Source organism: Cnephaeus nilssonii, assembly GCF_951640355.1.
Source record: "Cnephaeus nilssonii genome assembly, chromosome: 10".
NCBI classification, from domain to species: Eukaryota; Metazoa; Chordata; class Mammalia; order Chiroptera; family Vespertilionidae; genus Cnephaeus; species Cnephaeus nilssonii.
In genome coordinates, this window is record NC_137081.1 from 32,470,336 (window position 1) to 32,497,080 (window position 26,745).

A 26,745-nucleotide genomic window follows, 5' to 3' on the forward strand; every position below is an offset into this window, starting at 1 on the left:
AACTCATGAACCGTAATGGAGAAAATTCTAATAATAACAAGGTAAGTCATTTTAATGGCTTTTTTTTTTGCTCTGAAAATGAACATATATTAAGACTAATTCAAAATTACGATCTTTTTCTCAGTTATTTTATTTTCACATATTGTCAGATTTGAAAATAATGTGTTGTGTAAAAAAACGTAAACAATATTGGGTTATAGGAAGGAACAAGAGGAAACCCCTGGTCACACTTCCTGCACTGGCTTTGCTCTCAGGCCAGAGAGCGCCACAGCCAGCAGTGGGCTCATGTACGCTTCCGGATGTTTTAAAAGCACTGGCAACCCAGACAGCTATTTTGGTATTCAATGAATCAAGGTCACACTGTTCTGAGACTTGGCATTTTTTCCTTTCTTATCTCTATATCACGGATGTCTTTACAGATTAGTGCCTAAAAGTGCACCTCCTTGTCATGACCCATCATTTATGTTTGCTGCTGTGGGACATGCAAATGTCTGTGTCTTGTTTGTTTTGCTATCAGCAAATATATATTGATCACCTTTTACTACCAAGCATGTTCTAGTAAGGCATTCAAGGTTTTTAGCAATAAACATGAAATTTGATTAATTGGCCAAGTTGAATCCAAGGCTTTGCTCTCTGGTCTTCATTATGTTTTCCCATTATCTGTCCAGATTCTGAAACCAATGCTTAAAATGGTGTTGGGGACACAAAGACCTAGGAAGAAAGCAAGGGGCATTCCATTTGAGTAGATTTTGTTTTTGAGAAAGTGTATTGTAAAGAATGGAAATCCACAGACTCACTTTCCTCCCTCCCTCCCTCCCTCCCTCCCTCCCTCCCTCCCTCCCTCTCTCTCTCCCTTCCTTTCTACCTCCCTCCCTTCCCTTAATATTTATAAAGTGCCTACTAAGTGCTGAGAGAACTGTGCCAGGACCTTTGCTGAGGCGCAGACACTGAGTCCTGCCTATACATTAAGTCCACTGTAGAATTTCTATCCACTGAGTGACTGTTACAGGGTAATTGTGACCATCAGGTCTCTTTCAATATATCTGGACACTCAATACTTTCCCTTGAGTTCTGACAATTGTAGATCATGTTAACAAACCCTCTATTGGGGGGGGACTATGTTGGAATAAGATTAATGCATATTTTATGTCATCAGGAAGGCAGGTATAGCCTCCCAAGTTCCTCAAGAAAAGAAACTTTGCATGTTTAGGAAGAATGTATTTCAACTCTTTCATAATGGTGTTAAATGAAAACAATATTTTACCTTATAATAAATTATAATTTGAGTTTTGGAACATTTGTCATTTTGTTTAAGTTATGATCTGATATATTTTTTAAAATCAGGAAGAGATAAAACAATTATAATGATTATTAAAAACCATAGAGGTGAATTAATCAGAAAAGATTCCAAAACGAGACATGTATATCCATGTCTTACAACCCTGATCTCCACATCTCTCATTCTTTTCCAAACATGTTGACTGTGAGTAAAATGAGAAAACAGACTGGCTTCTTGTGAACTTGCCCTTATTACTTAATGAATGACTGTGACTTGGGAGAAGGACTTCCCTTCATTTCCGTGTGACCCTCCATGAAGGAAGGAGGATGAGAAGAGCATACGAGGAAACAGAGGACCCGTTCATTCTTGACCACTGTGTCTTTCGGAACAATGAATTGGGTGTATCCAGTTTTTTGGTAGACTTTTTTCTTCTGGATATAAGATCCATTTCTTTTTGGTTTGTTATCTGTCTGGCATATCCTTAAGGCGTTCACTGAAAATGCAGTTTTCTAGGCAACCAGCTACATGCTGTAAAATGTGATTCTTCTTGTGTCTCCTTGGTATCTCTCTCTCCTGAAGGGTGACAGTAACTCTCGGACAGGGACAGGGAAGAGAAAGCCAACCCAGGTGGGGATGATCTGACAAGTGGAGATAGGACAGGAGCGGACACTTGGGGGCAGGTCTTTACCCATCGGCTCATCTGGGCTCTTCCTCCCTGAACTAGCCTTTGATCCAGTGACTCAGGATGAAATAGCAGACGGTTGTATATATATTTCTTTCTCCTGCACTGAGGTTGAAAGAAAGTAAGACCCAGGGTGAGAGGAAAGCCATTTGTTTTCTCATAGCTTTGTACTTAGGACCTGAGGATCACGGGGAGGGATGGTCACTGGAAATTGATTAATCCCCACACAATAATCCATTGGTTCTTGCATTTGCTGCACTGAAATTCTAGTTCAGTGAAAGAACTTGACGTTCCTTTGGGAGTCATCATAAAACATCATTTTGATAATTACCGCAGTTCTTAACTTTATTGCCAACGCATCCTTTTATTTATGCAGAAACTACCTAGCAGGTATAGTATTTGGGGACTTCCTGGGTCTTCACCCAGTCAGAGGGAGCCTGGCCATTTGGCCCCGCCCTCACTGGCAAACTGGCAAAATTTGTACCCACAACCAGCATATTACCAATATATTTGGAAGCAAATTGTATCCTGAGAATGTAAGTGGGGAATTCATTCTCCACATAGTGTTCTTTCTTTGTTCCCACAGACCTCTGAGTGGAAAAGACACAAGGAGGCTGAAGAACCCCTTTGTTACTGAATGAGAACTGCTCATCTGGGGGTCTTGAGCACCTGTGTGCTTGAACCTGAAGATGAGACGTGTGATGGACTTCACTGGAGAAGGTGGAGATGAAGGAAGACCACCCCTATAGTGCTCCCCTGAAGGCTGCCTGTTAGCTCGGGGCCAGCACTTGCTATTGATGGTTTCAAAGTCTGCTCCCTCTTCTGCCTATACTCCCACTTTGGCCACGCCTGTCCTAGGAGAACATGCCTCCTCAGAATAGTAGCCTGGCCATGCCTACCTTCTATATCTGTATGGCTACTTCGTTGATCTCCAATCAATTCTCCGTTATTTTCCTTTTTGTATCATGTGACTAATTCGTTGGCATATTGTGAAAATTCTCCCAAATCAGGTCACATTTTAAAATATGCCATTGCAGGAAGACCCCACTCTTCCCAGGAGAAACTGTTTCCTCGCCTCATTCAGCTTTTTATCTCAAAGGGGGCGGCAAAGCTGCACCCTTCCCTCTCATTCACCTGAAACTCCAGCCAAAGGAAGCAACCCGTTCCTGACAATGTGCAAATCACCCTGAAATGGAGCTTTGAGAGGCACCTCTGCTTTTCATTGGGTGCTTCTTTCTCTCCTCTTATGTATTATTTTCCCATTAAAAATAATTCATGGGTATTATAGAAAATTTAGACTACACGAAAAAGTAGGGAAAATATAAATAATCCCACTACCTAAAGATAATCACTGCTACCATTTCAGGAGGCTTCTCCAAGTCTGTTCCTATGCATGTTTTATCTCTCAAAATTTTACATAATGCCATTATGCCATATATACAATTTCATATAAGCTTTTATCAAAGATGTTTTCTTATAGCTGTGGTCTTCTTAAACACTACATTAATAATGGCATAATATTCAGCCTCTAATGAGTCCCACAGTGTTGGTCACCGAAGGCTGGCTCCAGTCGGTCAGTGGGATGAGCATCTCTGTGCGTGAATCTTGCTGCCACTGTGGAAATTTCCCACGGCTAGATTCCCACGAATATGTATTGATGATGAAACCACTTACAAGGCTTTTTCATAAATGCACAACAAATAGGAATTATTAACTTGAGTATAAGATAGGAGATATGTGAACCTAGAGCTCTTAACATAAAATATTATATTTAATCTTTAGGAAGAAGCCAATGTGCTTATTTAAATATTACGCATGTTGAAGGCATTGGTGGAGAATTGGTGAGAATATCTTATTGAACAGGCCTGGTCCCAGCTTTCTCTGGAACAGGTGGTATCGTCACCCCAAAGAGATGGGCTGGCAGTATATAAGGCAATTCCAAATGCCCATAGTTAGTTTCCTCAGCTTTGAATACACTATAAACTCAGTGGCCAAAGAAGAAAATCTTAGAAGGATGCTATTAAAAGATAATCTAATTAGAAAAACTACAAAAGCATGAACCAAATGAAAAAAACAAAACTGTTTTCCTTTTGTCTGAGCAGCATACTTAAAATGACTCCTCACAGCATTCATGCTGCTTGCAGGAAGGAGCACAAATAACAGCAGTCTTTGTACTTCAATCCCATTAATGGCCTAAAAGGGAATCTTTGTCAATAGGGTCGATCAATTCATGGTTTTGGACACTGAAAATAGATGGGATCAAATTTACATGACAAACATTGTCAATGAATGGCATTTTGGAGATTTCTCTGTGAGAGAATGCCACTTTCATTTCACCATGGCAACTAGAACCTCTGCTTTTTTTCTGAAGCCACAGAGAGGAGCCTTATGTCGACTCCACACTAACCGGAACAGTAAAGCACACAGCACTGCATACGATCGTGCAGAGAGAACCCACAGTCCCAGGCCCATACCCTCAGTTCACGTAGGAACTTTGAATAAAATCAGTACATTAAATTGAAAACCTCCCAGAAGACAAAATTTAGCACAACTCTTGGCTGATCCCCTTAAATTAAGCATTTGTCCATATTTTCATATTTCCACTGGCTGTGTTTTTGTTAGTTTAACACAGGCCTATGTGTGTATCACCATCAACAGCTAAAGAAGGTCTCTGTTGACACTGATATCAGTGCTTGCTCAATGCTCAGAATTCACTCGTGTTGGAGAGAGAGGGGTGTTTGTTGTAGCTTGGCTTGCCCAGCAGGTGTTTTTGCAGGGCTAGTCTGTGTTTTTTGCATAAGAAGTCATTCTTTTCGGTGTCGCTCCTGAAAATAGCGCAGGTATTGAAGTACCTCGAATCCAAGGTGCTGTCTGTGTGTGGTCCTAAAAGCGCCCTGTGTACCTCTCCACGGCCACTGATAGTCCAGCTTGGTTTCAATGAGTGGGTTAATGAATTAAATAATGGAGGAATTGTCATGTGTTGTTCTTGTCATTCTTTGAGAGTGAAAAAAAGAGAATTCCTTAGTTTGTTCAGATTTATTTCTGTAGGGACTTGGTTCTGGTGACTGGAGCTGACTTCTCGAAGCAGAGGGCTTGAGTGAATGCAAGCCACGGTACCCGTGGGTCTGGTTCCTGCTGGCACGACCAGGTTTGCCCGTGGCCCACCTTTTGTCACCCCAGTTAGGCCCTCACCTGTAGCCCAAGGTCTCCAGCTTCACTGACCCAGAGCCACGCCCCTGCCCCCACCCCTCAGGCATGCCTGGCTATTGAGGCAACAGGGGTCTCCTGCAGGCTCACAACAGGTGATGTCCATTGTTCCCAGCCCCAGGCGATGATGAAGTGGGGTCCATCATCACTGAAGCAGGGTCCCCCTGCTCCTAGGCCACATTTGCTCCAGGGAGGGTTGGGGACCTCTGTGTGTCATTCCTCCCACCCACCCTGCTTCTTCTCTGTCCTCCTGGGACTGAACCTTGTGGTCGTCATGGATACACTCCCTGCCCAAGCCTCTGTCTCAAAAACAAAAAGCTCAGAACTGGGGCTCTCAGCCGCGCTGGATATGGGAGGTGAGCATCCACGCCCTCTGACCCCAGTCCAGGCACGAGTAGATGGGCCCTTATTCTCTGAAGATGGAAATTGTTGAGAAAAACAGCCTCAGGTGGCCTCTCCAGGCACCGCTCAGACCTGAGCAGACACTTCTGAAACACAGTTGGTTTAGGATCAAGCTGGGGCTTTGGGGGCTGCACGAACACATTCATAGCATCATTTTAAAATAAACGTCCCCCACTACCGAGCTCTTGTTTGACAAGGAGGAATTTCCTCGTCTAGTAGGTGCTGTGCCAGGATTCAGAACTATGGGACCCTCAGTGGGTTTTCTAACAGGTTGCAGGGCCAGGACTCAGAACTGTGGGGCACAGTGGCCGGCTGAGAATCCCAGCTTTGCTGTTTGCTTTACTAGTCTTTGTCTTGCTGAATTTTGAGGTGGGGGAATGGTGTTTGCAATGATTTTGTGTGGATGAAAGGGAAATTCCAGTGCTCATTTGCCTTCTTGCTTTCAAATAAGTATGAAGGAGCTAAGAATGCTCCAAGCCCTGACTCCCCAGGCCTGTGGTCACTCTGGCCCCCAGGAGGCTAGAAGCCAGGAGTCTCTGTCCCTGCCTCCTCCATCCTCTTTTCTCCAAATGTCTCCCCTTTTCACTCCAGCGCTGGCAAATGGCTCTGATGTCTGGTCAGTTTTTCTCGGAGATGAGTGAGGAATAAAAGAGAAACTGGCCTCTGGGTTGACGGAGAGAGCTTTCGCCTCCAATTTCACTGCTCATGTCCTGCGGACAAGCCTCCTGATTGAAGTAATACCACTGCAAAGTGGAAATCGCCCCCGGCTCCCTCTGCTTTGCCGGAATCTGCCGCACTCGGGGATTATTCCAGAAACAGGCTTCCTTTCAAGCCGCGCTGTCAGCTTCGTTCAGGTGGATCGGGCAATTTATGGAGCTGAGCCACGTGCCTTCAGTGACCCAGAACTGAAGACACTGGGGAGTTCCCAGCTCTGGGCCGGGGCAAAGGGGGATCAGGGGGGCAGGGCTTCTGCACCCCCTTGGGTTTCCCTGACAGCCAACCTCCCCAGGGAGGCCCAAGCACCGCACATCAGCCTCCTCTGCTCCTTGGGGGACCCCTGTCCCTTACATCAGACCCACAGCCCACTGTCCTTGGAGTGTCAGGAAGCAGGAGAATCTCCTTCCACAGGAGAGTTGTTTCCAGGCCGGGAGGATGATTTTCCTTCCACTCCCCGGAGCTCTCTGCCTTCCAGCCCCAGAATCCTGGACACGGTCCCTTCTTTTTTAAGGTTTCCTCTTCGGATCCTCCTGTCACTGACAGTGTCTCCCCCCAGTAAACAGAGAGGAGGCGGTCCCCTTCCGACAGGGAGTACATTTGACTTGGATGAAGCACTTTGCGCTAAGAGAAGGAAGAAGCATTCTCTTTCACCAAATACCCGCCTCTGTATCCACGGTGCCCGGATTAATTCTCCGTCCTCGTGTTCTCAGTGGACACCCGCAGGTGAGAAGTGTCCCTACACCGCCCTCGCTAGAGAAAGGACAAGTGGAACTAACCCACTGCCCAGGCTGTGCCCTCTGAGTAGCTCGGATTTTGCCATCCCTGAATAAAGGAAGGCCGAGCTCACCTGTGCTCAGAACACCCGCGGGCCTTCTCTTCCTGGCCATTTGGGTCACGGTGTTTTTCTGTGAATGTGACAGGGACTCAGGGACAGACATGAAATGATGGTGGTAGCGATTTTTCCTCCCCCCGCCAGCTGCCCAGGGAAGATTCTGGCTTGGTTCACAGGCCACTATTTCTGGTGGGGATGGTCCCGGTGATGGGATTATGAGGGAACTTATTCTTTGCCAAATAGATATAAGCAATAACGTTGTGTGTCACCTTTAGGCATTGTCCTTAAGGAGAAGAGGCTCCTCCTTCTTTGTTCTTTCCTTCAGCAAGCTGCATGAAACAAACTGTGATGGCTGGAGCTCTAGCAGCCATTTTGGGCCATAACGACAAGAATATCTTGAAGGAATCTAGGTTCCTGATAGCTGGGGAGTCATCAAATAACACCGGGATCATCTCCTCTACTCTTTTGCAATTGCATTACACTTTTTTAAAAAAAATGTGAGAAATAAGCTTTTATTTTATTTAACCCAATATTGGATTTTTTGTCACATGAAGATGAAGCTGATTCAAACTGATCCTTCCTTTGCTTTGCTAATTCCCTTGTTTTGGTGGAGGACATCCTTTTAACAGTCATGGATGATCAGGAAATAAAAATTAACTGTATGTATTCCAGGCATAAAGGGTTTCTACAGGAAAGAAATTATCAAATCATTACTTCACAACTTTAATCAAAATTAATTCCAAATGCATTAAATAATTAAAATGTAAAAAGGGAAATTATAACATACTAGAGGCCCGGTGCACTAAATTGATGCATGGGTAGGGTCCCTAAGCCTGGGCAGCAATCAGGGCTGATTGGGGCCTTCCGGCTGCCAGCTGGGGCCTCCCTTCCCTGGCTGCCAGCTGCTAGCCAGGGCCTTCCTTCATTCCACGCTGCCCCCGGTGGTCAGCGTATGTCATAGTGAGCGAGCAGTTTCCTGGTCGAACTCCCACAGGGACAATTTGCATATTAGACTTTTATATATATAGATAGGTAAGTATTTATGTGATTTTAAACTGGAGGAAGATTTTCTAGGGATGACACTAGAAGAAACAAAAAAATTCAGTGGATTTAAAACAAAAATAATAATTTTTATAGGATATACAACACCAAACATAAAATTAAAAAATAAATTAAAATGAATAGGAAGCCATAGTTAAAACTCGGGCTGCTGATCAAAAGTTCTTGCCTTTCACCAGGGTTTCCCAACCTTAGTACTGTTGAATTTTTGGCAGGATAATTCTTGGTTATAGGACTCTGTCCTGTGCACTGTAGGATGTTCAGCAGCATCTTTGGCTTCTACCCACTAGATACTCAGTAGTACCCTCTCTTCTAGTTGTTGACGAGCCAACATGTCTCCAGAGGTTGACACGTGTCCTGAAGGCAAACTCACCCCTGGTTGAGAATCACTGCTCTACACCTGTGGTTCTCACACTTGAGTCTGCATCAGAATCACTTGGAGGACTTGTCAAACCCAGATGGCTGAATCTTCTCCCTGGGGTTTCTGATGTAGCAGGTCAAGGGTGGGTTTGAGACTTTCAGATGTTGCTGAAGTTGCGGGCCTGGGGACCACACTTTGAGCACCTCTGATACTACTTTGCTTGCAAATACACATGTCATCCCCTAAAAAAAAATAGAAGTAATAATAATAATATTGACATTTCCAGTACATGGAAAGGTTGGGACTACAGGCAATCAAGGTATATTTTGACAGTAGAGTTCATCAGTTTAGAAACCATGTTATCACAAAAAATTGAAAGATAGCTGTAAAATTTGTGTTTTACAATCAGATAAAGACTTAGTTTACATTTGCTCCAAGCTTAGTGATTTTTCTTCAATAATATTACTAGAGAGATGAGCAAAATGAAAAGAAACAAGAGAAATTATATCGATGACTGCAAAGAATCTTATTAGTCTACTAGAGGCCTGGTGCATGGATTCCTGCACCAGTGGGGTTCCTCAGCCTGGCCTGCACCCTCTCACAATCTGGGACCGCTCAAGGAATATCGGAGAGCCAGTTTCAACTCTCCACAGGCCAGGCCAAGGGACCCCACTGGTGCACGAATCATGCATTGGGCCTCTAGTATGCATATAAGATCTTTGGTTAATCTCTTCCCACCCTCACTCCTTCCCCCTTCCCTCTGAGATTTATGTTTCTGTTTCCATGCCTATGGTTTCTGCTACTGGCCAGTCGGCTGGCCACTTAGGCAATATATATATATATATATATATATATATATATATATATATATATATCCTATCTAATAAAAGAGTAATATGCAGATTGACTATTACTCCAACACACAAGATCAAGATAGCTGCCCCCATGTGGTCAAAGATCCTGCCCCCATGTGGACACAAGATGGCCACCACAAGATGGCCAGCAGGGGAGGGCATTTGGGAGGGACCAAGCCTGCAAGGGAGGGCAGTTGGGGGCAATCAAGCCTGCAGGGGAGGACAGTTAGGGGTGACCAGGTCGGCAGAGGAGGGAAGTTGGGGGCAAACAGACTGGCAGAGGAGCAGTTAGACATCAATCAGGCTGGCAGGGCAGTGGTTAGGGGGTGATCAGGCTGGCAGGCAAAAGTGGTTAGGGGCAATCAGGAAGGCAGGCAGGTGAGCAGTTGGGAGCCAGCAGTCCTGGATTGTGAGAGGCATGTCCCACTGCCCTACATGGGCAGTGGGACATCCCTCGAGGGGTCCCAGATTGGAGAGGGTGCAGGCTGGGCTGAGGGACACCCCCCCCCATGCATGAATTTTGTGCACCGGGCCTCTAGTGGAAAAAATATCCTCAGATGAGGGTTAAAAAACAATAATAATAAAAATAAATTTAAAAAATATTCAGTTATCCTATCTAATAAAGAGGGAATATGCTAATTGACTGCCACACCCTCAAATATGGTGGCACCCACAGCCACAAGATGGCAGCGCCCAGTCCCCTCAGCCCCCTAGCCGCCCAGGGCCGCCCGAGGCTCAGGTAACCAGGGCCGGCTGAGGCTTGTGCTGCCGGCAGTGGCAGCAGCAGAGGTGTGATGGGGTCGTCACCTTCCCCTGATTGCCGGGTTGCCTCCCGCCCCTGAGGGCTCCTGGACTGTGAGAGGGGGCCGGCCGGGCTGAGGGACCCCCTCTAGTGCATGAATTTTCATACACTGGGCCTCTAGTGTGTATATATATATATATATATATATATATATATATATATATATATTCATTCATTTATTGAATGATATTAGGAAGATCGTTTAATTATAATTTCTTAATTATTTTATAATATAGATGATATGGATGTCCACCAATCTTTAGTCGACCTTTTGCTAATTGCTTGTTAAGCTTCCTATTATAAATTTTATATACATTTCCAGGGACTATGTAAGTAAAAACTATACAATCCTCTTCATTTAGTGCCACATAATTTTAATACCTTAACTAAATAATTTTTGTTGGAACAGCAGAAAACTGCTGGAATGAATGCTGTACAGTTTCTGCAGATAGAAACAAGAATAATGAAAGAAATCATTATGGCCTTAATTTCAATGGATGGCTTACATTTAATCTTCCAGGTTTAGCAGATGTGACGGAACTCCGCAGAGGCGTTTTCAGGTCATCACTTTTTAGCACTGAGAAATTAAATGACCCATCAATACACCAATGAGCTACAAGCAAAATCAATAGTCCTGTGCTAGCAACATTGTTTTATTGTTGTCTCCTTAATCTCCTCTACTCTTTTGCAATTGCTTTTATTATTACTGCTCATTTAATGAGACCCTGAGTTTGGAGCCAGGTGGTGTCGATAGTTAAATCTGGAAGACTCTAATGGAATTGAGTTCAAACCAGGTTAAGAGTAATAGAATTACAAATCTTTAGTGGTCATCATCTCATAGCACACCCTTTGTGCAACTTCTATACACCAGAAATTACTGCAGGCTCCAAACAGAAAGACTTGGATTAAGGTTCAGAGAGACTAGGTGTGCTCATTAATTAATTAATTAATTAATTCAACAAATATTTAATTATGTTCCTATCTGGGTGTTGCGGTATTGTATACACAGGACAGGCATGGTCTCTGCCTCATGGAGCTTATAGTCTACTTGAAGAGAAAGATAATATCATACAAAAAAGCAAGGTCACAACAGTGATAAGTGCTAGGGAGGAAGAAGTAGGAGCTGAAAGGCAGGAAAGATGATGTCAGGTGGGTGGTCAGAGAGGGTCTCTGAGGAGGTGCCACTTAAGCAGAGACCCAAAGGCTGGGAAGGAACGGAGTCTGGGAAAGCAAGAAAAAAAGCCACTGTTACTTGTTGGAAGAAATAATGTGTAAAAGGATATGGCAGTGGTCGGCAAACTGTGGCTCGTGAGCCACATGCAGCTCTTTGGCCCCTTGAGTGTGGCTCTTCCACAAAATACCACGTGTGGGCGCTCACGTACAGTGCAATCAAAACTTTGTGGCCCATGCGCAGAAGTTGGTTTTCGGCTCTCAAAAGAAATTTCAATCGTTGTACTGTTGATATTTGGCACTGTTGACTAATGAGTTTGCTAACCACTGGGCTATGGCATGGAAGTCATTCGGTGTCCCAAAGAACTTCAAGGACACCTGTGTGGCTGGAACCTAGTGGGGGAAAGAAGGAGGTCTGAGATGAAGCCAGAAACTACTGGAGAGCTGCATGTGGTAAAGGGCATTTAGACACTGAGATTATCCAGGTGAGATTTTAATACACCTTTAACACACCTCACTCATGTGCTGATGAGTGAGACTTACAGAAAGAACACCTTTGGGTTCAGAGCAGTAAATATGTGTAGTCCTGCGAATATGTGAAGTCAGAAGCATGATTTTGAACTTGTGCAGAGGGCAGGCAAAACAGAGGCGATATTTTAATTAATAAATTACATTATTGCTTTATGTAGCAGCAATAATATAAAATTTGCATCATGGCACTTTCTATAAGACACATCTGTCATGTTCAGTCTACCCAGAATCTCTTCCCCCTCCTCCTCCTCCCCCTCCTCCTCCTCCTCCCCCTCCTCCTCCTCCTCCTCCTCCTCCTCCTCCTCCTCCTCCTCCTCCTCCTCCTCCTCCTTTTTCTCCTCGTACACAGCCATGCCTGGCCAGCCTCTGGTGAACATTACTGTACTACACCTTGTGCCCTCCCCAGTGGTTTCCTTTCTGTTCTTTCTTCTTGGCCGGAGTCTCCACCTCTCCTGTTGGACGCCTCTGCATCCGTCAAGGCCTAGTTCAAGAGACACGTGACCACCTGGGAACTGAGGTCAAGAGAAGTGAGTGAATGGCCAGTGTCCCCACCACCTCCAGGCTTCTTATAGCAATTTATGTTTTCAGTGTCGGCACTTACATTTGCGTTGTTTAAGCAGGTGAGCTAGATGTTTAGTTCATTTAGACATCCTCTACAGTAATTATTGTTGCCTTAAACCTAGCAGATACTAAGAATACTTACTGAATTGAATTCTTACCAGCAGTTACCATTTATTGAGCAATTAATTTTCCAAGCACTCTTTTAAGGGTTTGTGATTTAATCTTTATGTGATGCTTAATTTTATGTGCCAACTTGGCCATGGTGCCCAGATATTTGTCAGACTTTATTCTGAATGTTTCTCTGAAGATATTTTTTAGATGGGATTAACATTTAGATCAATAGACTTTGAGTAAGTACATTAGTCTCTATAATGTGGGTGGGCCTCATCCAGTAAGTAGAAGGCCTTAATATACAAAGGCTGACCTCCCCTGAGCAGGAAGGAATTCTGCCAGCAGATGGCCTTTGGACTTGAGCTGTAACTCTTCCCTGGGTCTCCAGCCTGCTGGCCCACTCTGCAGATTTTGGACTTGCTAGCCTCTGCCATTGTGTGAGCTGATTCCTTAAAATGAATGTGTATAACCTATAAACATAAACATTTATATATAAACATAAGCATATATGAACATAATATATATGTTATGTTACACACACACACACACATATATATATATACATACACTGAGTGGCCAGATTATTATGATCTCTGAACGCATAATAATCTGGCCACTCAGTGTATATCCTATATAATAAAAGGCTAATATGCAAATTGTCCCTTGACCAGGAATAGTTCAACCAGCAGGCAGGCCAGCCAACAGCCCATGTCCCCTCCCCCTGGCCAGGCTGGCTAGACCCCACCCGTGCACGAATTCATGCACTGGGCCTCTAATATATATACATATATATGCCAGATTATTATGCGTTCAGAGATCATAATAATCTGGCCACTGAGTGTATATCCTATTGGTTCAGTTTCTCCCTGACTAATCATATACCTTACATCTAACCATTTCTATCTATTTTATAGATAAGGAAGTTGAGGCTCAGAGGTGTTGGGTCCCATGACCAAGGGTCCATTCCTGACACGTGTGGAGCCAAAAAAGTCCAGGTCTTCCTAAGCCCCAGCACAATACAGCTTCTCTGCGTGAATTCTAAGAATGAGAACGCGAGGACCTGCATGCCACTCAAACTATATTTGCTCTCAAGTGTCTCTTCTTTTTAATGGTTCATGAGCGACCTTGGGATTTTGTCATGCACAAGAACTATCAATATGCAGACACCATGCTGTCCAGGAGAAGCGCAAAACTGCCCTTTGGCAGAGAAGGCTGGTCCTTGCTTGGCATATTTAAGTCCTGTAGATTAAATTATCTTCTTTGCAGTTATAATCCCCAGAAATGCCTTGAAAGAACCACACACCTTTCATAAACAGTCAACTTCAAGATTTTTAGGAACATGAGAGGGGACTAAACTGACAACAATCGAAAATGAAGTTTTGTTGAAAATAAAATATACCCCCTCCCTCCAAATATGGAATGAAAACAAAGAGAAATAAGCTGTGCATGTAGATGGAATTAAAATAGAGAAAAACAAACAGCGCACACGAAGCCCTGAGCCTCTTGCTGTCTTTGCCGTGGGCTAAAGTCCCAGGTTGAGGTCGCAACTTCAAAGTGGCCTGGCACCTCTCCATAGGAAAAAGCAGCGGTAAACATTCACCCCGGATCAATTGTTTCTGGTTAAGCTCCAGACTGTCCCAGTCAGAGAGAGCAAACTGGGTCACACCTGATAAAGAAAGGGCCGCTCTCAGGAGAACGTGCTGTCCTCTGATGCGTAGAGACACTCTCCGGGGCTCTGAGTGAAAATTATTCTTCCCCACACAGAGAAGATGGCGCTGAAGACATTATTGGTCATGATTGTTCTTGGAATGAGCAACTGGTCCTGTGCAGGTAGGGAACTCAGCTCCACTCAGTCTGGGGGGTGGCAGGGAAGGGGGTCCTGGCCTGTGCACCTGACACCTGGTCTCACTGTGTTCCGCGTGCTTGTGTGCCCAGGTTTCCCGGTGTACGACTACAACCTGGCCTCCCTGCGGCAAGCCCTGGCCGCCTCGGTGGCAGACGTGAACGCTCGGTCCCTGAGCCCGTATCTGTTACGGGCATTCGGAAGCTCCGTAAAAAGAGTAAGCGCACAGTGCCTCTCCTCCACGCCTCTTGCTACTGCTTTCTGCCTTTGTTCTTTGGTCAGTGCATTGGGTACACTTTTTTTTTTAATATATTTTTTCAGGTTAAAATGATAATAGCTAGTCATCTCATTCAGACAATTTTTGGCAGAGAAAGGATTTAATTAAGATTCTGTCATAGACTCTCGAGTCTCGCTGGCCCCATTGCCTGTCTCCAGACGGTTCCTGCTGAGCATCCTGCCTTTGTAGCCTGTGTCCCCCTGGCTCCTCTTGAAATCCTTTATTAAGAACTTCTCATTTATTAGAAATGAGGCCTTTTCAAGTTCAGCAGTTCTGCTTCTAATATTTATTGGAAATAAATCCTGGCTTTTGAGATAAAAAAACCGCCCTTCCTTTGTCAGTTTAGTAAGAGTCTATTTCCTGTTAGCTTTGGAAGTAGGGAAAGATGAATTTTCTTGGGCTTCTGTGCCTAAATCTGTGACAGGCAAAGAAGGAGAAGCAGATACATCCTTCAAAGGAAATGAGAGTGTGGGCAGCAAGTCGCCTCCCCCCCCCCTCGTCCCCAGAGGATTTGATCGCCTAAAGCAGTGGTCGGGCAAACTGCAGCTCTCGAGCCACATGCGGCTCTTTGGCCCCTTGAGCGTGGCTCTTCCACAAAATACCACGTACCTAATTAAGTTAATAACAATGTACCTACCTATATAGTTTAAGTTTAAAAAATTCGGCTCTCAAAAGAAATTTCAATCGTTGTACTGTGGATATTTGGCTCTGTTGACTAATGAGTTTGCCGACCACTGGCCTAAAGGGTTCCTGTGCAGAGAAGGGCAGAAATGCCCTCAAGTTGGTTTCGGTGAAGGTGGGGGGTGGGACAGGTTCTATGAATTACAGGCCACATGGGAGGGAACGGAGGTGCCCCCTCAGTCTGCCTGCTCGCGTCTCCCATTCTGGCTGGGTGCCGCCTTCGCTCACGCTTAGCGTGTTCCTCTTGAAGCGTGAAGAGCATGTGGCTCATGGTTTCTTAGCCCCAGTCTCCAAATACACCATGGTCATCTTGACCCTTCTTCTTCAGAAAATGGCTCTGCGTCCCATTTCCAGAGTCCCAGGAAATGAATCGAATTGTCCCAGTTGTCTTTTCTAATTGGGCCATCGGTCATGAAGACGATGGGCTATGCTTTAGTTAGGTGTGCAGCCCGGGACCAGCTGTCGTGGCCAGAAAGGGGACACGTGGCCTAGATGGCGTGATGTGGGGTCAGTGTGAGATGCGTTCCTTGCACACTGGCTCTGTTGGCTGTGGTGTGGGGAAATCCATGTCCTCTTGTCAACCTGCAGATGAACAGTTTAAATTTGCTTGTAATTTAGCAGTGCTCACGACAGAAGAAAGCAAGGGCTTAATTCAATGAATAAGAGCATGAGGACAGGTCCTGAGAGAGTCAATTACAGACACCATGGAAGTCTGGCCCGGGGAGATGAGCTGATGTGAGGCAGAGCCACCCAGCGCACATTCCGTCATGTGACCATCTTGGTACAGATGCGAGCCCAACACACATGCACCTGCAAATCAGCACACTTAACATATGCATGTGTGTGATCCTTAATGAGTTCATAATTAGGTGATGTCCCACCTCATCCTGTATGCTGCTGTTCTATCTGGAAGCTGCCTATTCTTGCCTCTCTCTGGACTTTTCTGATTATTCAAATTCATTGGTCAGGCGACAGTCACTACGTCCCTTCCACGAAATCTTCACATGTCCATGAATGACTGCCAAAGGACCCTGAGTGTCGAAATTTGGAGTTACAAATAAATTTTAGTGAGTGGGAAAATTTGCAAGTATGGAACCTGTGAATAATGAGGATCAATTATACACGCTTTCCTTGGAGTTAGGACCCAGAAGGGCTGGTTCTGTCTTCCCCCTGAAGTACCATGTGCCTTTGGTAAAGCACCTTTCCTCTGGGCCTGAGCATGAGGGCACGAGACCAGGTGATGGCTGAGATGACTGGTAGCTGTTTTCACTGGCAGAAGATTCCGTAACGTTTTCTCCCTGTGCAGGGAGAGACCGTGCTAACAATGAGAATTTCAGAAACTCACCAGTGGCAAACTGATGTTTTGTTTTTGTGAAGGTCAATGTTCTGGATGAGAACAACTCGAGCTTGGATATAGAATTCAGCATTCGGGAGACCACATGCAGGAGGGATTCTGGCGCAGACCCCGCCACCTGTGACTTCCAAAGTGGCTACTACGTGGTAAGTGTGGTGGGAAGGGCCACCCTCCTCCCCACCCCCCACCCCCAATCCCACAAACTAACAGGAGGCAGCACCTCGTCTTCTTCCATGATTGTCACAGCAAGAGCTTGGCTGTTGCCTGTTGGCCGGCCACACTGGAGGCACTAAGTGTGTCCATGCTGTATTCCCCGGGTGGGGGCAGTGTTGCCCAGTGGTTGAGGACTTGAGCTCTGGGTTACATGGTCCTGAATGATCCTGGCAAATTATTTAGCCCCTGTTGCCTCAGTTTCCTGCTCTTTAAAATGGGGATAGTGATGATTCCAAGCAAAGGGAATACAATGAGGCCAACACCAAACAGAAATCCCAGAGACATTTCAAATTCTACTTAAAATAATTTAAAAACACTACACATGAGAGTCACATTCTTTTGCAGTTGACTGTTGTGGAATATCTGTCTCCCCCACTAGCTCGGACTCCATTGGGAATAAATGTCAGGAATAAATGTAGGACCATGCATGTTTGGTTTGTATCCCCAGTGACCAGAACATGGTCACCCCACACTTGGTTCGCACCCATGGGCTGCACCATCAAACCAATGATTGCTTTCCAAAGCGTTTGCCATGACATGTACATGTTCTCGGGCTTTTGTTACACTATCATTTTATGTCGGGGTTGTCTTACAATGATGTAAATTCTGAAAAGGAATCCTTTGTTTTGAGACTTTTCACCAGGATTATTTTACAAAGGACTCCAAACCCCAAGTGTCAGAGCAGATGAAATCTGGAGCCAAAGGAGAACCTTGGGGTTCTTCTCACTTCTTTTTGTTCAAGTGGGAAAGGCTTCAGGGCAGCCCCTCAGTGCTCATGCAGGAACGTCTGCTTTCCTGGGACTCATAATGTATCAAATGCCTAAGAGATATTTAAATTTTCTCCTTAGGTTTTGAGAAACTTTCATTTTGGAAAAACGAAATGCCTCTGTGAATTTTTCCTTTCTGTCTGTGTCATTTTGTCCAGCCCTACTGTATCCTGATTTCTTGGACAGGTCTAACCCTCTGTGAGCTGCTGGAGGTACAGTTCATTGCTTTGCATTTTCCAGCCAACAGCCTCTTGCAGAAGCACCGTGTGGATGTCTGCCGAGCAGGTGCAGGACGTGTGGGTTCTTTGCCGCTGGTCCTCCAGCTCCGAGTCGGACAGCAGCGAAGAGGTATGACTGGGCCTTGGTGTCCATCAGGACAGCTCCTCATAGGGTCTGTGTGAGTCTGTGATAGATTCCTGTATATAGTGTAGTTGGAGCATCACCCAGGTATGGGCAAGCAGAGCTCTGCTTGCTCAGCTGGATCTTTCTTTTATACCTACAACCTCATTTTCAATACCTCTTACTTCCTCCAGCTTTTCCTCTGTCTGTCTGCATCTATCTATCTATCATCTACCTATCCATCTATATCTCTTTCTATCTCTCTGTTTCCCCAAGATTTGTGAAATTAGCAAATCTTCAAAGTTTTAGACTTAAGTATGCACTCCTGGTCCTGTGGTTCAGTGGAACAAAGAGGGACATTTTTGCTGAGCCAGAGGTTAAAATTATTTGCCAGCTCTGCAATCCAGGTTAGGATACCTAACCATGATCTGTAGCTTCTTCATCTTAGTAAAGGAATAAAGACCACCTGATAGGTTGTTGACCAAACCAGGGAGGGATGGGCAAGGAAGATCAGGTCTCGCATCTGGTACATGACAGGTGTGCAGTGAATGGCAGGACATGCTCTTTCCTTCAATTACATTGAAATTAATTTGCATGTTGTTGATTTGCATGTTGTTGAAGTACTTGTTGAATGAATTTTTTAAAACTGAGGAAGAAATGGTCAGGAATATGGTATGACTCTAACTAGGATAAAAACATAACTGTTACATTATTTGTTTATTCATAATGGGATAATATTCTTGACAGGTGTTTTAAAAACATTTCTACCAGTATACAGCTGGTATTTTTATTTATCTACTCATATTTTTATTCAATTTTTCAAGATTTAAGTTTGTAGTGAAAATTACATTAAAAGAATATACAATTTCAACTTCAAAAATTATACATAAAAAGTAATATTCTCATATTATTAACATACCCATGCTTTAAATATTTTGTTTGGAAGTCCATCTTTTTACATATTTATATTTAGTTTTTTAAATTTGTTTTTCAATTACAGTTGACATATACTGTATTAGTTTCAGGTGTACAACATAGTGACTAAACATTTATATAACTTACAAAGTGATCACTGGATAAATTTAGTATTATTTATGAAAATCTGTTTTAGGATTAGGAAGTAATAGAGGTGATGAGAACTTCTGTTATGGGGTGGTGTTACTGGCGCAGGTAGAACTTTCCCCAGGTTATTAGGACCTTTTCCACACACTGTTTAATTGAGCATAACCTTGTGGCTTGATCTTGTTCACACTGGCTACTTTTGAGGATCAATACCCAGGTGATTTCTGGGGCAATTGCCCCAGAGTCCTATTCCCTTGGCAATATGACAATACCAAGGGCCTCCTTTTCTAGACTTCATTAAAGTATCTAGAAAGTCAGATATGATTCACAGTTCACACACTCACATGCTCACTGCCCAGCTAGCCCAGAAGTGACAGGGGCCACGAATATCATTTCACCAGCATTTTGTTGGAATTGATTTTGTGGTTTCTGTGGAGAAAGCTAAAGAGATAGTGAGGAGCAAGACAAGCATAGTCCTGGCCCTTGTGGAGTGTATAGATGAGTCTAGGTGATGTCTGTTAAGCAGGGGTGACCAGGCAAGTATTGGGGAGCACGTAAAGAGGACTGATTAGTGTGTCCCGGGCAGAGAGAGCTTCCCTGGGAGCTGATATTCAACTCAAGAACTGGAGGGTTGTCATCAGGACAGAAGGGACAGGCGGTGGAGGGGAGGGAGAAAAGAAATTCCAAGCAAAAGGAGATCATGAGGGAGTTCCCTGAAATAGGACAGAAGCTGGTAGATTAAAATGGACAGAAATCCATGACTGGAATGAGCAAAATGCAGAGAGAGAGATGTGGGAGTGGGGCTGGACAGGACCACAGCCAGTTCAAGATAAGCCTTATTGGTCATGTTGAGCATCCCTGGCTGATAATGGCAATGGGGCTATTGAGGGGTTGTAAGTAGGGCAGTGACAGAATAGATGAAGAGTAGATTGGAACTAGCTAAGAGTAGATGGGGGCTAGGCAGGACAGATGAGCAAGAATGCTGCCTGGGGTTGGGAGTTAGTAGTGAATGTTGAGAGAAAGGGATTCTAGTTTATTCTATGATCTTTGACACAATTGAAATTACTTTAATGAATGGTCCTCTAAATTAACCCCTCCCTCTTCTGTGTCTGACTTGGGAAGTTGATTCTGATTGTTTGGGCAACCCACAACTCTTCTTCTTCTTCTTCTTCTTCTTCTTCTTCTTCTTCTTTTTTTTTTTATTAAATATTTTTATTGATTTCAGAGAGAGGAAGGGAAAGGGAGAGAGAGAGAGAGATAGAAACATCAGTGATAAGAATCATTGATTGGTGGCCTCCTGCACTCCCCCTACTGGAGATCAAGCCCACAATCCAGACATATGCCCTGACAGGAAATTGAACCATGACCTCCTGGTTCATAGGTCAATGCTCAACCACTGGCCATATGGACTTGGCACCACAAATCTTTCTAATTGCAGAGTGAAGACACTCACTGTTCTCCCGTCCCACATTTTGTAAGAAGACACTGACATTAAGTTAAGTTAGCTCCTGTAACAAACACGATTTTTACATAAACTCTCAGGTCGCTATTCCTAGAAGATTAGGAGATTGAGATTGTTAAGAATTCTGAGCCAATTTTAAAAAAGAATTCCTTAAAAAGAGAGAGAGAGAGAGAGAGAGAGAGAGAGAGAGAGAGAGAGAGAGAGAATTCCTTAAATTAAAAAATGCTGCAATTCAAAAGAAAGAGAAGAAAGCAGATGGAGTTTAAAGTAATTCCTGGAAACTCTGAAATAGATTTCTTACATGATACAGAAAAAAATTAGAAAATAACTGTTAACCGTTTTCAGTGAAATAAATGGTGATACTACAAACATGAAAGATGATAGACTAGATGAATTTAGACATGGAACAAATAAACCATTGTTGGAAATAGGAAATAGAAAAAATAAAAGACACACGAGTCATGAAAATAAAGACTACTTGACAAACATGTAGAATACAAAAGAATTTCGAGGAAAAGGAATATAATGTAAAGAAAGATTTAACCAGGGAGAATAAGGCTGAAAAAATTCAAATTGTTATAAAAAAGGATTTAGATTAAATGGAAAATATCTGGTAAGAAATGGCCTTGAATATAAGAAATTTGGATTTTTCACTACATAATTTTTAAAAGCATAAAAGCTCTAAAGACATTTGAGGAAATAAATGTCTAAATTTGCTAAAAGTCTCCTCTCCTTAATCAAATAGGTATTTGAATCATAGGTAGTATGTGTTATTTTTTTTCATTTTAAAGGAGAAGCATGTAGGTCTCTACATGGTGCATAGAACTCAGCCAATCATGTAATGGTGCAGTCGTCAAGAATGCAATGTTACACCTGTAAATGGGTGATTGAACTTGACTTTAGACAAATCCTTCTCATTTGGAGTGGAAGGGAAGAGGTCTGGCTAAGGTATCAGCCAAGGGAGAAAATAGTCCAAAAGGGAGAAACTGAGGAAGAATAACTGAACAGAAATTCTGAGCTCAGGGGAGGAGAGGTAACAGACGCTTCATTTATTTACTGTCTTTCATTTCAAGAGACAGAAACTCAACTAGAGATAGCCTGAGTTGAAATAAGACAATTTCATGGTCACATTCCCATAAAGGAAAGGGAGAGTTGGCCTCAGGAGCAACTCAATTTAGGCACCTTCAATGCTATGTGTGCCACATTCATTTTCTCCTTCTCCCTCCCATGCCTCTCCTTTCCCTTCCCTTTCTCATTGCCATGGCCTTTCTCGGTGTAGCAGGAAGCAAGGCTACCAGCTACTCCACATTTAGCTCCTTTAAACTTAGAGGAAAAAGGAGTATTTCTCTTAGACTCCAGGGGGAGATACCTTTTGGCATTATTTCCATTGGCCTGGCTTAGTCGTGTTTCTCTATTTTTTTAAAAATACCACCTATATTGAGATATAATTCACATGCTGTACAGTTTCCCCTTTCTGTGTGTATAGGTGAGTAGTTTTAGTATATTCACAAATTGTACAATCATCACCACTCTCTAAACCCAGAACATATCCACCGTTTCAGAAAGAAACCTCTTAGCCATTAGCAAGTCATTCTGATCCTCATTCCTACCTGGACACAGCCATTCATCTCCCTCCTGTGTCTATAGATTTGCCTATGCTGGACATTTCGCATGTATGAAATCATACAATATGTGTTCTTTTATGACTGGCTTCTTTCACTTAGACTCATGTTTTAGAGGTCCATACCTGTTGTAGTATGTGCAAATACTTAATTTCTTAAATTGTTGAATAACAGTTCCCTTTTTGGATATTACAAATAATGATACTATGAGCTTTCATGTGCAGGTTTTCTATAATTGAATGTATTGGGGTTACATTGGTTAATAAAATTATATACTAGTAAACACATGTATTTTTAAAATATGTTTTATTGAATTTTTTTAGTGAGAAAAAGGGAGAGGAGAGAAACATCAATCAGTTGCCTCCCACATGCACCTTGACCAGGGATGAAGCCCACAACCTGGGCTTGTGCCCTGACTGGGAATTGAACCAGCAACCCTTTGGTACACAGAATGATGCTAAACCAACTGAGCCACATGGTCAGGGCTTTCCACATGTATTTTTGTATAGCCTTTCAGTGGCTTCATGAAGGCTACTTATGTGCACCTAACTGCACATATATGGAATCTTCATAGAGAGAAACCTCCAAAAATTGACCTGAACACAATTTGCAAGTCCATAAAACAAGCTTCCATCTTTCTGGTTCATAACATTTGGGAGTAATTCTGAGTCCGGTGGAAAGCATTTTAGCTTCATGTAAATTGCACTTCCCCACATACTTTCTTAGACATATATGCTTGGTACCCATTAAAGTTATTTGAAATAATATATTGTCTTATTTAATTAATGAGAGTCCATCAGATAAGAGTTGCATTTCTTTTTACAATGTCTTTCCTTTTTGTCTCTTTCATGTGCTGATACATACTGATGCTTACATTTATGTAGATGGTTTTCAGAGGTATATTGGGATCCTCTAAATGGAGAAGCGGCTATCCACTTGGTAAGTTGAGATCCGTTCTATTTTTAATGCTTTTTTTTCTTGGAACAACTTCATATTGAAGCTTTCTGTTAGTCATTTAAAACTAGATGTATCTATACATAACATTTGAACAACTACAGTCATTATAGAAAATAAACATTTTCTTTTATTTTTGTTTCTTTCTTCACACTAGGCAATAGCAATACAACCTTTCATTTAGGTGTTCCTCTGTGTTTATATAGAGGTTTTCCATGCATGATTTCATCTGATGGCCCCAACATCTCTGTCCAGTAGTCAGGGCAGATGTTGGTGTTCCCCTTGAGAGGGTCTGTAAACTTGAACAACCTTGCTCAACCCCCCTGAATGCATGACTTAAGCTGTGGGGCCCACATATGCAATAAGGTGAAGCTGGGAGGATCTGGACTAAAATTCATCTAACTGGCTGGGGCTGAATTGGGTAATCCTCCAGCCACGTGACTGGGCTGGAACATCATTTCCGACTCTTGATTGGGGGAGGGAGGCTCTCCTTTCTTTCCTTCTTGTGTGGCCTCTCATTTGAAGTAGGATGGGTTAGTGTTCTGTGGCTTAGGAACCATTTTTATGTTCCTGAGGCTTTTTCCTATTGGTGCTGATGGTGGTCAAACTGGTGATCTCCCACTTCCTCCTTGTTCAAGAGGCACATCTGGGGCATCAATAATAAAATAACAAAATGTTCTAGAAGTGACAAGGCCTTAAGACTATTATTGTGTTCCAGATCTTGTTCCTGACAAACCCAGACGTGAACAGTTTTATGAACGGTCGCATGGTAAGTGGTCCTGTCTTCTTCCCAAAGTCAGTAGACCTCAGTCTCATCAAGCCAGACTCTGTGGTAGCCATTTCATAGGAGATAAACCCATGAAATACAAACTATTTTAAGTGAATGAAATGATAGTAGAGTACTGCATAAACTTGCTTTGCAAATCATTCAAAAGGTAAACTTGCGGCATTAGAAACTCACTTAAATGTTATCAGGAGTTGAAATATCAAATCTGGCTTGGGAGATCAGTTTGACCTTTTTCCTGCCCCACATTGGGCATTTTCTGAATAATCCAAATTATTTTGATCTTCTCTTTGCCCCCACTCTCAACTATATTTTGTGTTAAGCAGACATTAGTGGTATTTATTTTCTCCTGATTACGGATCAGTTTTCTTATTTAATCTTTGTGATAACTCTTTAAACCAGGTTATTGCCTGCTTATATAGAAGAAATGAGTAATAACTCAAGGTGTTAATTGTATGCACAAATACTCTGTACTAATTGCTAGACACGATTTCCTCCTTTAACCCTCACACCCATCCTGTAAGGCAGCACCGTGTTCCTTCCCATTTTACAGATAAGCAAACTGAGTTTCTGTAACTTGCCCAAGGCTACCCTCCTGGATGCATGACCTAAGTTATGGGACCCAGCTATGCAATAATGTGTAGCTAGGAAGATCTGGACTAATGCTCATCTGACTGACTGGGGCTGAATTGGGTAATCCTCCAGCTATGTGACTAGGACTGACCAAAAGTTAGTGAGTGGCAGAGACAGGACTTTGATACCATTCTGCCACTCTAAAGCCTGTTTGTTTGTTTTTTGTTTTTTCTTCATGCTGTTTTCCAAAGGAATTGTGAAATTTACTCTATGTACAGAGTTCTCCATCACAATGAATAAAACAAATATAAATATTTCATTGAGTTCAATGTCTGATCCTCATTAGGCATGCTTACAATTTGAGGCTTGATTTAAGGAAAAAAAAAAAAAGCCCAAGTTTTAGACCTTCTCCATATAGTCACTTTGAAAGAATATACAGTTATTCCACTACTGTGACAACTGCTGAGAACATTTTTTGAACACTTCTTTTGAAATTGCCTTCAGAATCTCTGGCTCATTCTTTTGAATCTCTGTAGTGGTGGTAAATATTTGCCATTAGATTTGATTTTAGAAATAGCCCAAAGACATTTGGAAATCGGTCTTACCCTAAACTTAGTACCTTAAAGCAACAATTGTTTATTAGCATAGTTTTTGAGGGTCAGGAACCCAGAAGCAGCTTAGTTGGGCATGTCTGGCTCAGAGTCTCTAAAAACAAAGTTACAGACAAGATGTTGACTAGGGCTGTGATGTCATCGGATGGCTTGCCTGGGGCAGAAGGATTCACTTCCAAGGTTACTCACCTGCTTGTTGGCAGGCCTCAGATCTTCATGGGCTATTGGACTAAGGGTTTCAGTTTCTCATCATATGGGCCTTTCCATAGGGCTGTCTGAATATCTTCAAAGTGTGACAGTTGGCTTCCCCTAAGAAAATGACAAGAGACAGAGAGAGAGAGAGAGAGAGAGAGAGAGAGAGAGAGAGAGAGAAGTGAGCAAGCAACAGAGCACCCACGACAGAGGCAAAGTCTTTTATGAGCTAATTCTGGGAGTGACAGACCATCATTTCTGCATATTTATTGATCACATGGACCACCCCTGGTTCAGTGTGGAAGGGGCATGCCCAAGAGTGTGAACAACCAGGAGGCCATCTCGGAGGTTGGCTACCACACTGGGGAAATGCCATTTGGGACGAGAAATATATGGATATAAATTAATGTGACTGATCCTTTTTATGTGTCTCAGGAGGTAATTCCAGAGCTGAATTCTAAAAACATCTTGGGCTTTGGGAGCATCACGGACACAGATGTGCAGCTCTCTCGGAGACGGCTTTGAACATGACAATTTAGTTCAATGCAGCAAATCCGTGTGACAAGCACTGGGCAGAGCCATAGAGACTGAAAGAGAAATAGACAGTCCATGCTTACACCTGTGACTGAGACAGATCACAGGCAGTGGAGAGAAATAAGCACTGGGCTCGGCAGTAACACCATGCAGAACAGGGTGTAGGAGAGCTTGATAAGGAAGACAAAATTATCATATTCTCATGGCAGGATGGGTTCTGGTTATGCTAGTCACAATCCTTCTCATTAATTTATTGTCATGTGGCCTGTGAATGACAGAGCCTATGCATTCCTTTTCTCTCTTTAGAGATCATGAGAAGGGTTCCCCCTGGAGATAGAAGGTACCCGAACCAGTGGCACAGAGCGAGAGTAAATACTGGCTTTGAGTAGCAGTCTTGAGGTAAGAGAACACAGGTAAAAATGTGTATTTAGAAACAGACACTGTTGGAGTGAATGCCTTCAAACTGCAACTCCCACACCTTCAAACATCTATGCTTCACTGTTTACCTCCCATCCTCGCCTTTCCACCGTCTCTTCCCCTTCCCAGACACTGCTCCTCCTTCAGCTCTTCACTCTTGCTTCCTCAGGCTCTTTCCTGTGGCTTTTGTATTTGCTGCCACTGATGTGATCAAGTTGTTCCACTTTAAGAGCAAACAAACAAATAGCAAACAAGAGACCATTCCCTTCCTTTGACGCAGTGTCCCTTCCACCCTCCCTCTTTCTCTGCTAAGCTTCTTGCCACAGTGTCTATGGTTCCTAATCGACTTCCTTGCCTCCCATTCACTTTTCTGCTTTTTGAAAACTGGATTCTAATCCTGCAAATCTGTGAAATCTGATCTGCCTTCCTTTTCTCCATCGGTAATTTAAACCCTGTGATCATTTGTATTATTTCTGCAATCCAATTCTTTCC

At 43.2% G+C, this 26,745-nt stretch overlaps 1 protein-coding gene across 1 annotated transcript; it reads left to right on the forward strand.

The window, feature by feature from the left end:
• Positions 1 to 5,442: 5,442 nt before the first annotated feature.
• SPP2 (secreted phosphoprotein 2) lies at positions 5,443 to 26,225 on the forward strand (the record flags this gene model as incomplete). The annotated part of the gene is made up of 8 exons (XM_079783134.1): positions 5,443 to 5,524; positions 14,309 to 14,398; positions 14,504 to 14,628; positions 16,747 to 16,869; positions 17,944 to 18,051; positions 23,073 to 23,127; positions 23,861 to 23,911; positions 26,143 to 26,225. The coding sequence occupies 8 exons, from the start codon at positions 5,443 to 5,445 to the stop codon at positions 26,223 to 26,225; spliced, it is 717 nt and encodes a 238-aa protein (XP_079639260.1).
• Between the last annotated feature and the right edge of the window lie 520 nt (positions 26,226 to 26,745).